Below are 13,392 nucleotides of genomic sequence, written 5' to 3'. Positions count from 1 at the left end.
CTTTGATAAGTTAAATGCCACTGGGCAAGCCTGTACTGTCAGGCCATGCCTCTGTTACTCAATTCATTTAGCTGCTCAAATAGACAAATGGCATCAGCCCAGCAGTTAATCATTTCTTCACGCTCTTGTGTTTTCTCCTTAGGGCAAGAGACAGTTCAGCCTTCATATTGATTTGGCCCAGTACTTTTCCTCACTGCTCTGGCACATCATGGCTAATTATGCAGATGACTTTAATAATGGGAAGCGCTGGGGACTAAGCTGCTTACACGGACTTGTGCTCCAAGCCAAGCACACCGTAAATTCAACCCCAGCCTCGGTATGTAGTAAGCAGATGACACTAACTGAGAACACCATCTCCAGAGCCAGGATGAGTTTTGCACTTTTCTGGTCGAGAATGGGAACAAAATCTCTTTGTGAACTTGTGTTTAGGCAGCACAAAGAAAGCTCTCTTCCCACAGACTTGGGAGTTCTTGCCAGGAACAGTTTTCCCTGCTGCTGCTGCCACCCAGTGAAACTGCACAGTTACTGGGAAGCACCGCTGTTTCCAGAAACCCTGAAATTCCCCTTAGGATGCTTGACTGTCCTGCAAACCCAGCAGCTTTAAAAGTATAACCAGGGTTTTTTTCAGTTTTGTGTTCTGTATATTCCCACACTTCAAACGAATGTGTTCAAACAATCTAAGATATGCATAGATAATCATGGTTTAACCAAACTTAATTTGGAACTCATTCATCCATAATATTGTTGTATGCATGCACCTATACATAAAATCTGTGTATATATGTATACATATATACACACACACAAATCAGTTAATGAATCTCTACTCATACATACCTAACAGCTAAGTTTCCACATATTTTACAATTACAATGTCATGACACACGTACATACAGTTGGAGCCCATTTCTAGATGCTAAGAGTTAGACTGCGAGTGTCTTACACACCTTGCTGTTATGCCTTTTAGGAGGAAACCCACTGATTTCACCTGTCTCCAGGCAAGAGCATTTCACACTGCTCAGATTAAAGCTTTCACAATCTGCTGCTACAAAACCCCCAAACCTAACACCAAAAATACTGTGATCTGCACAAAAAACACAGGCCAGGATATGCTCTGAAGTTTCCAACAGACTGCGAATTTAGAAGGTGCAGCCACAAGGCGTCGCAAAATGTCATAAAGGAGTAGCTTTTTGGAGGGAGCCCACTATGTAAGCACACTTGGTATCCTTCTCTTACTGAGGATATTCAGTGCAGACTACAGGTAAAATGTCCCTTGGCGCAGCAGTACCGTTTCTATTGCTTGTGTAAGGGCTGTTCCGTACTCTGTAGACCTACCAGGCCACAGCGCATTTCATCAGATTATATTGTGTGGTCTTACATTTATCTGCCTTTGGGTTTCTTTCTTTTTACAATTAGCCAGAGGCTTAAAGATTAATAAAACTGAATTCTTCCCGAGAAGTCTTCTAATGAATTGGTTTTCTCTGGGTGATTATCTTTTAGCCTCAGTCCTCCTCTCTGCTACAAATACAGCAGCGGTTTTATAGTTTTATTAAGTTATGAGGTATTGCTTTCCAGTAGCTCTCTCGAAATGGCTCATGACTGATGTTTTTAATATTCACTTTCATAACATTACTTATATTGAACTAGTTCCTTATTAATATACATGCTCTGTAGGAATTACATTGTAATATTCACCTGATTAATGTCAACCTGTTCAAAAGTGTTTCAGGAAGGCATTATTAATGGCAATGGTGGTGATTAAGCAAAAATGAGGGTTAAATTAGGAAACACATTAATTACTAACTAGCCATTATCTAGAGAAAATCCATTAACATACTGGAATATGTAGAGCTGGGACAAATTTCTTTCTGTGCCCTTGATATTTTTCCAGTTATTTATGGCTAAGCCACTCATGGTCGCAAGACCTCCCACCTACAATACTTTATTTCTCTCTATTAATAATTCCATGTGTAGGCCTCCTTTCTGTTATTATGTGATGGGAGAGCCAGTGTCCAGTCTACCTGCCATCCACTGCATCCAGCAACAGTCATACTGATGACACATTTTTCATTGATTCTACTGAAAAACAGCTAAAGCCAAAGCTTTAATGTGTCTTGCCCCAGTGATCTATCTACTAGGCTCTAAGAGACAATGAAAATGTAATTAACACAGTCCTTACCTGTGCAAAACGTTCAGCGTTTCTGTTCACTGTGAACTGGTAAGTCACATTTGGAAACTGAATGCTGACAGGGAGGATGGAGACATTGAAATGAAGCATCACCGATCTTTCTGGGCCATGAAATTCTGTGTCATTCACCAACACATCCAACTGAAAGGAGCGATGCTCTGTGACTGAAATGCTTTTATTCAGTACCAGTTCTGCAAAGGAAAAGATTAGTCTATTAGCGAGCCACGTTATCTGCAAATGTGTGATACTGCAATCCCAACAAAATTATGCGTATCAAAATTATACGTACCAACATTATTATAACAGGGATCGGAAGGTGAGTTAAATATAAAAACATACTCCTACGGAATTATGCTCTGTGCATTCCAGATGTTTGGAGAGGTCCTCTTTCACTTCTACAATTGGAACCTCTTGCTTATCAGCATACACAGCATCATCCCAGAACGCTCCCTATCCCAGACATGCACAAACTCCATTTTTTCACTACATGTTTAAAGCTCAGCATTTGCTTAAATTGAAATTTCTCAGCTTTCCTTGGCTCAATATTTACAAAACGTCTGGAAAAGTTCCAGGGCTTATTGGTCAATTACTAACAAGCAACCGCTTTATTTGAAGAAGGGGACCTTACTGTACTCATGCCGAGTTCCCCGCACTTGGCTGCCATTTGGGCTGAAGTGGATTTCATCAAAGATGTGCTCTACCCGAAACGTTTCACCTATCCAGGAATCGTCGGTAATGATGGTTCCGGTGTATTTCTTTCTGCTGCTTTCAAGGGGATAAATAGGTGTGGTGTCTGCATCATATACAGCTAGCACTGCAAGAACGGTTCCCTAGAAGCAAATCAGAAATGACATTGCTGAATGACCCGGAGTTTTCTTCCTCTGGTATGTCCTTGGGAGATTGAAATAAATCTTACAACTTTCACTCAAGCCCACTTCCATTCAAATTCATTTTAAGTTTCAGGTTACCACTATTTCACACCTATTTGGATCTGAGTTAAAAGCTCAAAAGAAGATGGCAATGAGAAAGCACTTGTCATATAATCACTTTAATCTATGTCTAAATACAGTGCAAAACTTTTCAGGTAGGAAATGAGTGCACATGCACAGCTCTTGACTTTTTCATTTAAAAAAAAATATATACATATGTTATTCTACAACACCGCTAAAAAAAGACAGGTAGAGGAACAGGCACATTTAAAAGACATGAAACACGTTCAGACAGATCAAAGTAATCTCCCAAATGTTTCCCAGCAAAGTGGCCTGGGTTGCCTGTCTGCTCCTTAGCCTGCTAGGCTGCTGTTCTCTACCTGCACACTGAAGCCACAAGGCCATAAAGATTTTTAACAGCAATCCTGTTGCTTCAAGTTCGTTTCGTTACTAGAAAAGATTGAAAGCTTCCAAATACAAGGCTTTTCTTTTTTTCCCTACTGCAAAATGCCAGTGAAATTCACTAAGTTCTGAACACTTTGCAGGCGTGTAATTTCAAAGAGGATATTTTACTTTATGGAATGTTTATGGCACCTCCACTTTGTATCGTCCAGAGCTAAATGAAACCCTCCACTCCCCACATTTTCAAAAGAAAAAGGAATTGCTTTCTACCCTGGCAGAAGTGATGTTCCCAGGCATCTTGCCAACACCCACTCCAGTCGGGAGGTGGCAGCAACCTCCCAAAATCATTCTTCTCCCGTCCAGACACCGGTATGAGCAAAACGGACTTCGAAGGGAAATCGGACTAAAAAAACCGATGCTATGAAACAGATGTCCTCTCGTGGAAAAGGCATCATTTCGGCCCCAAAAGTGCCTTCAGTATACCACTGACTTACAAAAGATTCTTCTGGTGGAAGAGACGAATTGCCCACCCGTATACTTGTCTACCGAAGCAAGGGGTGTACGCGTGCCTGGGGTGCCCAGGGGGTTGAGGGTGCTTGGAGGGGCACCCCGCTGCAGTGCAGGACGCCTGGGAGGGCAGCGGTAAACCCAGGTCCTGGAGCTGTCACCAGCCTGATGCTGGAAACGTTTTAACAGCTTTGCAGGTGCCATGTCTGTCCGCAGAAGGCAACCGCTTCTTCACGCTTTGTGTCACTGGTACAGCACCCTAATAAGTGTTCTACGGGTAGTTCTGGTATCTTCTGTAGATTTGCACATATGGGAAGGGTACACACATACACTGGCTTTAACAACACTCAGTTTTAGTCACCTGGGGAGGCAACCCTGTAACAAATACAGAGCAGAGCTCAGGATGGGGAGATACAGAGATCCTGACCACGGTCTCCACAACGGTCCTTCCCCACCTCAGGAACTGCTTGCACGTCTTTACGCCGTTTCTAACTTTAACGCATCTTTCTTTGTGGTCTGAAGAACCTAAAACTTGGGGGGAGGAATCCTGGAGACTCAGCACTTTCCAGTCACAGGGTGCAGAGCACGGCATGATGCTGTGCTCGTTGCGGAGTTCCACCACCCAGAGCACGGTGCTCCCCAGCAATTGTGACCCCACCGCCTCGCTCCTGCTTCAGCGCCTCGGTAAGGCAGAACGTTACCTCTTTCCTGTTGAACTCCACGACAGCATCGGCAGTATCAGTGCCATTGGGAAGGAAGGGAGGAGAGTCATCTTCATCCAGCACGTTCACCAAGAAGGGCACCTCCACCTGCATCTCCCTGGAGCCCTCTCTCACAGTACATTTGGCGATCAGCTCATATCTTTCTCTCTCCTCCCGATCTAGGCGCTGTGTCACACTCACGCTGGTGGTGTTCTCATTGTATCGAAAGGGCATGCCTTCAGCTGAAAAACACAGCCACAGCATAAACAGGGACAAACACTTTCCCATTGTCGGAATCTGATCATTTGCTTCCTTAATACTCTTTTGCAATCCCGTAAATCCATTTGGACATCATGACTGCGTGATAAAAGGCATACTCAGAAGTGAAACAGAAGAAAATTGCAGGCTTATATTAGGGTAGGCAGAAAACATGGAATAGATGGGAAGGTCCTACGGTCTAGAAGGAGCACAATTAAAAGCTCAAGATATTCCCAGACTGCTTTTAGCAGGTGCAAACTTCTAAAACCAATCATTTCCATAGGGAACGGGACAGTCCTTCCCATCCCCTCTGTATATCTCAAAGGCAAAATCTTTAGGCTCAGTTAATGCCTGCAACAGAAATTCCTTCACAGAATCAACCTAGAGGATCTACTACAAAAGATATCTTAACAGTGCAGCTGTTTACATCTATTGCTGGTACACAAGCAGCTCATTTCCAGTTTTACCTGCCAGCAGTTTGTAGGAAATGCTGAGATTCTGACACAGATGATGAACTGAGGGTAACTGGAGCTGATGAAATGTGCCGGGTGGTTTATTCTCCTTGATGTGAAAGGAGAGATCCATTTCTGTGAAGCAATGCTGCCTTGCTGTCAGGGAACTGCAAGTTGGTGCAGTAGCATTGATCAAGGAGAAGAAAACTGTGGTGCGTGTAGCAGAGTCACATTCCTTCTCTTCGAAAGGGTGGGACGAAAGGAAAACATACAGCATCACCTTTGATAACGGCATCCAGTTTCCTACAGCTACAGAAAAAAAACCCAAAACAAAACCAAACACACCAGAAAAAATATTTTACATAAGACAAGCCCACATTTCTTTTACTCATTTTGTACTCTAGCCCGTTATTCCACAAACAACCATATAGCCCTGTTAAGTAATGAAATAATTCTTCAGTACCTTATCTGCTGGTGGGAAGACCTTAAATCTTAATCTCAATAACCCCAGTAAACCAAAAAAGCATAGGTGTTAGCACCAATTTTACATTATAGAACCTCACAGAATGATAGCAGCATTCTGTCTGTGAGACACTGACATAAAACAGGTCACTACTAGTAACCAGCTTTACGATAGGACTGTGTTGGAGGGACTAGAGGAGGGTGGGGTGGAAGCAGGGAAAGAGAGTGCATGAAATGGCAACAGGTATTCAGGACAGACTCGTAACTATCATCGTCTAAGTCACAGCTTCCTGACAGTTTAGACCAGTTGAGGATAGGAGCCAAGCTGTTTATGTTTAGAGAACAAATTGCTTCTTCATTTTGAAATGTAAAAAGCTGGTCAAAAGATAACACAGAAGTTAACGTCAACCTGTGGCATCTGCTAATACACCCTCAAGCCTTAATTATTTTGATTGCCTTGGTTTGACTACAGACAGAATGACAGTATCTCTGTAACAGATCTAATTCACTTGAAAAGATGCTCTAGGTCACTTTGATCTGTATGAACAAAACAAGGCTCTAAAGTTCTGGATAGCTGTTCTTCCTTTGTTCAGTTACAAATAGCTATCTGATATTCATGAACACCAAGTACTAAAAAGGCAGCAGAAATGGGCAACATATCAAACACTCGGCACTTAAAAAATAAAGCAGTAAGCGTATGAAGTTGAACATTTCAACATCAAGGCACCCAAGTCAAAGGGCAGCGTTGATATATGGCTCCTACAAACTCAAGACAGTTACTACAGACTCGCTCCAACAGCAGAATTTCTGCAACTGATCGCAGTGGTATGCCATTAACTCCTCACCCATTTCCTCCTCCGCCATCTAATGATAACTAATTTCCTCATAGATCAAAATCACCAAAACCAATTTACTGCTAGAGCATAAAAGAAGGAGAAAAAAACTGAGATAATTCATTTCTGCAGTTCAACAGCGAGCTTCACTAACAAAGCCATATCCCCAGAGGGGGAGAGAGGTACGCTTAACCATTTCTTCCAAGAGCTGGTTGGCATTACATGCAGATGCACTTTGTCGATCCATGTTACCAGAATTCAAGTACCATTTTTATAAAAGAGTTTGAACTCACCAAACTGCATTGGTCCGGGCCCTAAGTGCCCAGTGTTAGTACAGTCAGGCTGTGATCCACTTAACGTGCATCACTGGATGAACCAACCATAAATATGTGCAAAGCTGTGACTTACACAGGTCTGAAATGCAGAAAAAAGTACGTCAAGTAACGCAACTTTCCCACAGTGTGAGCAACTGGACCTGCCCCAGGTCAGCGCTTGCTTTGGCATGTGTTCCCCTGGGTCTGGTTCCTCATTGTAAAAAGGCAGGTGTGGTTTTTTCCCGGTTTGATGCTCATATGCCAATAGATAAATCTCATAACCTGAATACACTTTAACAACAGATACTTCAGCAAGAAGAGCTAGCCTCCTCATACTTACACAGCATGTTGAAGTCTTCTCTATCCAGGCTTTTGCTGAGATAGAGAAGTCCCGTCTTTTCTCTGATTTGAAACCAATGATTTTCATGGGATCTTGCTCGAGAAACGATGAGATTCTGGCACAGATGAAAGTGGGCCACTTCCCCATGTGAATCCCTCAAGGCATGGATGCGCAGGAGTGGCGTGCCTGCTGGCTGATCAATGTAGACATTTTCTGAGTACTCTTTCCTGGGGAAGTAGAGACCAAAGGCAGCTGCAAAAGAAAGCACACGAGAGGTGCTCCAAGTTAGGTTTTTTTGTACTGGCATTTTCTTACAAGATGAATTTCCAAAGAACCAAAGGCTTCATTCTGTAAGGATTAAAGAAACATTAAAAAAAGATGTGGGAAAAGGCAGATCCTCATCTGCTGTAAATAAATACAGTTTTACTGTGCTCAAGCCACGGACACAGCCACCAAAAATTTGGCCTATAGTTTACATTCAAGTTACAAAATCATCTGCTTTTTGAAAGCAAAATTGCTTTGCTGTAAACAAGGCCTACTTTAAGCAGAACGCTTAATGAAGCTCTGCTTGCCAAATTTTACTTAAGTTCATATCTGGAGCTCTCAGCTGTAATTCCATTATCTCACAGATGATATTCAAAAGAAGGAAAAAACTTTGATCAAATCACACACTTTAAAAGCCTAAACACACTTTCCATCAAGAGCAAACACAGAAACGGATCAATGTCTCACACACTTTTCCTTGGGTTATATAAAACCTGTCTTACACACAAATCCTTTTGCGGCTCCTTCCCTTTCTAAACAGGCCAGCGTGATGCTTTCAGTATGGAAAATGGGAGCTGTTTAAATAAAATTGATGTGAAAGTCTTACAAGTATTTTAAATATGAGAGAATGGAAAGCTGAGAACTGACTTGCCTGAAGTGGAGAGGGCAACGTACATTTATTTTTAATACAAAGGCTGTGACAAAGCCATTGTTCTTCTCCAGTTTTCCCCCTCTGACGCTGCAGACATTTCCATTCAGTAGGGCTTGGTGCCTGTTTCTTCAGCTGATTTCATCTTACCAGGTCACTTTGCAATGGCCTCTCTACCCTTTTCCAGCGCTTCCCTTCCAACTCTACTGCTCACAAATACGACCACAGCGGAATGCTTGACAACCAAGGAAGGCACAAAGCGATGCTCATTGCACTCATGTGCCTGAAGTACTGGAACTGTCACTCTTGTACTTCACCTGCACCGACAGTCAGTACTTGCTCCCATATAAACGATACTTGCACATTGCAGAATTTTACATCATTTAATCTTATTTGATAACAAGCGAGACGTATAAAAGGATCACACATCTGTTGAACAAATGAAAATAATAACAATTTCCATATGTTACCAACACAAGACTATCTTAGTTTAATTAAGCCAGATAAACTGGAAATGATGGTAACACAGTGGTAAAATTAGAGGGATATAATGCCAAAACATCTTCAAAACAGCATCAGGCTGTAGCATGTATTTATGTTTTATTATTATTGAATCCATACACTCTCTACTGAATGGAGAGGACCGCAAGCAAACTGTAAACAAGAGACCTTTAATTTCATTTGGAAATACCACGGAAACCGCTGTACCTTGCAATGATTCATGACATCGTCAGTATCCCTGGATGCAATTACATCCCTAGATGTACAGAGGCCCCTTACTTTTTCTACACACACTTTGCAATATACGAATAAAGTGGTAAAGTAATTAGTAGGTGAGTTTGCTCCAGAGTAATTCATGCAAAGGGAAGCCAACAATAATCTTTTTGAGAGCTGTAGAAAAACATTAACTCCTGATGTCCCCTGGCTGGAAGAGGAAGAAAACGGCTCCGATTCTGGTGCTGTCACCATCTTCTTTGTAAGTTAGATTTCTGAACATTCATAATATTTTTCCAGTCGTCTGTCTGTATTGTTGAAGTGCAGGAAAACCTGCTGAATATGCACTGCTAGAAGTCCTAACAAACTGGTTCATTAACAAGAGGCGTAAGGTGATATCCAAACAGCAAACCCAGTTCTAGTGAACTCAAATTGATTTCCTTGAGGTATTTTCTACAAAAACTCGATTCTAGAATTCTGAAAACTTCCCCATGAGAAATTCAACACATAAAATTCACTGCTTAAAACTAAAAAATTACTTTTAACCCACTAAAGCATACAAGTGAGTCTCACACAACATTAGCTACAGGACAGAAGAGTATTTACCGATTTCCTTATTTCTAAGAGGGGGTGAACAGTTCTAACGTGAGCAGTGTGGGGTGCTCAGCATCACAGACACATCACGTTGTGCAAGAACCAGCACCACAGCACAGACGTGAAGTTACCTCCAGTAAAATGAGCATACAGAAAGTAGAGTATATATAAACAGTATGGATGTGTCAAGTGTGAAATTGGAAAAGAGAAAAATGGGACATTTTGAGTTGTAATTATTTATTTTCTTGTCTTAAACCAGCACATTAATCTTTATATGCTTTGCTCTATAAAGCTGGGCCCACACTGCATGCCAGTATGTACACAGTTGTGATTAACAAAGCACATGACTAATTATGAGAGACACTGCCACTTAAACGTCTGAACCTGTGCATGCAACTACCCCTCAGCACAGGTCAGCATCCTGACTGCTCTGCATTCGAAAGAAAAAGTTAGTATTTAGGCTGCAGACTAACGCTTTGTATTTTGAGAAGAGGAGGATTCCTTTATAACGTAAGAATTTGCATCACTAATTAACCAGAAATGTTTTTCACAAACATAAAAGCCACTTTAAGAAATTAGGAAAAGCTGCTGTAAGACGTTTGAGGGGAACCATGAACTTTTTCTCTTCGATTCTAAGCTAAAAGCTGATGAAACTAAATTCTGTCTATCAAAACTCTTAAGTTTTTGTACAGAGCACACTGCTACATTAAGGAGAACGCCTAAGGATAGTTCTACGTGACCCCAGCAATACGACACACTTCCATGCTTTACTCAGAAACAAGTATTTCAAGTGGACAGACTTTATAACACTAGAAACGTAGATGGTAAAATAAATAAAAATAATATATAAATTTGATTTAGCCATGCAACAAGATTCACCCAGCCCTGCTGATCTGGAAATTACTGGGATTTTGTAAGAATTGGTTTGTGTTGCTCCCTAACTCCATTTCAAGCACTGAAAGAGATGAGAGGTATGCATCGGACTGCCCAGGTCACAACCACACTCTGCATATAAATCTTTGGAGACTGATTTTGAAGGAGACCTTTGAAGTAGAAACACAGCATCCACTTCTCTGAGCTGCATTCATTCCTTTAAGCCCTAGTAAGTTAAAACCAGATTCAATAAACTTGCCATCTGGCAAGTATGCTGCAGGAGGAAGAGGTTCTAATCCTGGCCAGTTCCCTGTGTCCTGAAAAAAAAATAATAATCAATTTCCAAGGACTTGTGCAAGCTTCCTATGGAAGCCAGATGGAGTTTTTATTGAATCTGCCATTTAAATAAAGAGGAATTGAGATGGTCACGCTCAAAACTGATGGTTAAAGTGCTTTTGCTTAGGAATTAAAAGCAGAAAAACATTTCACGTTACAACCTTGAAATACATCACAAGAAGGTTGTGCTCAGTAACATACATAAGTAACAGACAGACAGAGTTATTGTAATATTTTGGAATCTGCACTTTTTTTTTTTTTTTTTTTGGAGGAGGATGCCTTCAGCTCTCTATTCTACAATCAGTGCAGAAAACACAGCAAACTGATGGATGAGCAATATTACGTGATAATAGCATGGCAGGAACGTACGAAAGAGAAAAGCCATCATGCTTAAGCGGATGTAATGCTACTGACTAATAGCTCCTATAGGAAATAGATAGGCCCGCAGTTTTCCAGTTCAGGGAGAGAAAGCAGATAACATGAGAGTGGAGAAACGAGATTATATAATACTTGGAAGCCTTCATGATTGCCTTTTGAAATAAAGCAATTTTTCATGTGGCTTCTTCCAGTCATGAACGATCAGGTAAATAATGCCTTTTTAGATACAAATTGATTTATTTTTTTCTGTATAAAATTTGTTGTAGAAAACTTCACATGTTTTTAATGCTTTTTATGCTTGCCACTATAGCCTTGAGTAGCACTGGTGGACTACACTTGATGAAAACTGTTAAACAGACCGCAGCAACATTATACTCTTACCATCAACTGTGATGATGGCAAAAGTTTCACTTTTCAAGTTTCAAAATGAAGTGGCATGCAAATTTTTACTAGCGCAGAGGAAGACTTTACTAGTAGTTTGTAGCCATCTTTCGAAGTACAACTACAGACTTCAGAAAACCTGTTTTGAGGACAATTATCCCAGTCACAAGATTTGCTCTGGGAAGGGACACGCTTAAGGAAATGGAAAACCATCTCAGGTCTGTGTGCATCACTTGTGGAGTCTCAAAGCACCCTGGAGATAGTGAGAAGAGAGGACAACCAGCACACGGCAAGGTCACTAGTCAGGAGCATCCCTGGTCCACAAGACAAAAGACTGATCCACAACATCCTCTTTGGAAGAGAAGTGGGTGAAGGCTGTAGCAGCCAGCGAAGTGCCAGCCAGCACCCCACATCAGCTAGCTTGCTCTTGAACCTGGGACTGAGAACCTGAGAGCTAAAGCCACAGAAACGGTGGAAACAGTGCACTGTGCAAGGCTCTCCACTTAGCCAAACCATTTGCCCGAAGCTAAGTAAGCAGGTGTCTTACATAGCCCATAGTGAAAATTCAAAGCTTAAACGACTGCTGCTTGGCTTAAGTTACACCATGTATCCAAACAAGAGGCTCGCTCTTGATTTAAAGACTTCAAATGACTGAAACCTACCATATCTCTTCAGCGTTATTTTGGGTTTCATTACTCATGTAATCTGAACTTTCTGTTTCTAGCCTGAGTATTTGCTACCTTCCACCTTTTCACCAGTTCATGTCATAAGTTACACTTTTTTCTAGGAGATTAATATCTTCACAGATCTCATGGTCCCTGTTGGATGAACATGCATTTAATAACACAAGGACTGCTTTGTGTTATTAAGAAAACATTTTTAAAAAAACACATTAAAAATTCAGCAAAATGGAAATGGAACAACAGTTGTTTTCCATTCAGAAAGTAAAATACACCTGTATAACCCACATATGACAAAATTCACCCAGAGCTCCCCAGCATTTTAGAGGACAACACAACAATTTATTAAGAATAGAACAACCCTCACTCAATCAAAATCCTTCACTGAGAACTGACATGCCTCTCCAAGAAATGGGGTATGCTTTTAATGCAATGATAGCCCTATCATTGTAACATACAGGAATTAATGACATAACAGATGAACATGGCAGTATGCTGTTAATAAACACCCATTTGTTGCATAGCATCAGATTTCAACAAGCAATTATCTGGCAAGGTTACTTTTGTGTTCCTGAAATAATTATCTTTACTTTTGGTAAGTAACCATTATGTTCCATTACTAGTATTAATACACCCAATATTTGATTCATCAGAGAACAAGAGCAGCAATGCACTTGCATATTTTAAATTAAAGGACTTGGCCAATTAATGCCCATCTAGCCCCTACAGAATTAAGAAGTAAACTTGCCCTCATAAACCTCAAAAAGTCGGTAATTTAGAAAAAAGCCCTGACACTTAATGGAAAGGTAGCATGAAACAGCACAGCTGAAAACAACACTGTGGATTGAACACCCTGCCAGCTATTCAAGACAGTATCCACCACTTCACACAGGTTGATCCATCCCATAAGAAGAAAATGTTTTTGCCAGCATTTAGAAGAATTTTTCTTCAGTCAGGGACGGTTTAAAAGGCAAGAACAATCTCCACATTACACAGGGAATCACCCATCCTTCCATTCAGCAGCAGGATTTTAAATAAGGAACTCCTCACTGCCCTATCCATCATTACCCTGGGACTCATTTACAAGGTTTATCACAGGAGAAGCTGTTTCCAATAGACCTGGCTGCACATCACCTG

General features: G+C 41.2%; 1 protein-coding gene across 1 annotated transcript in view; it reads right to left on the bottom strand.

The window, feature by feature from the left end:
* RET (ret proto-oncogene) overlaps positions 1–13,392 on the bottom strand; it is an 88,263-nt gene that overhangs the window by 35,382 nt on the left and 39,489 nt on the right. Inside the window, exons 2-6 of the mRNA XM_055792443.1 lie at positions 7,387–7,638; positions 5,453–5,746; positions 4,728–4,969; positions 2,817–3,018; positions 2,180–2,379 (exon numbers count right to left, since the gene is read on the bottom strand). Coding sequence (XP_055648418.1) covers positions 2,180–2,379; positions 2,817–3,018; positions 4,728–4,969; positions 5,453–5,746; positions 7,387–7,638 — 1,190 coding nt within the window. The remainder of the gene's footprint in view (positions 1–2,179; positions 2,380–2,816; positions 3,019–4,727; positions 4,970–5,452; positions 5,747–7,386; positions 7,639–13,392) is intronic.

The sequence above is a fragment of the Falco peregrinus genome, chromosome 1 (assembly GCF_023634155.1).
Source record: "Falco peregrinus isolate bFalPer1 chromosome 1, bFalPer1.pri, whole genome shotgun sequence".
Classification (NCBI taxonomy): Eukaryota; Metazoa; Chordata; class Aves; order Falconiformes; family Falconidae; genus Falco; species Falco peregrinus.
The sequence above is the reverse complement of the archived record's forward strand: the minus strand, read 5'-3'. Positions and strand labels throughout refer to the sequence as shown.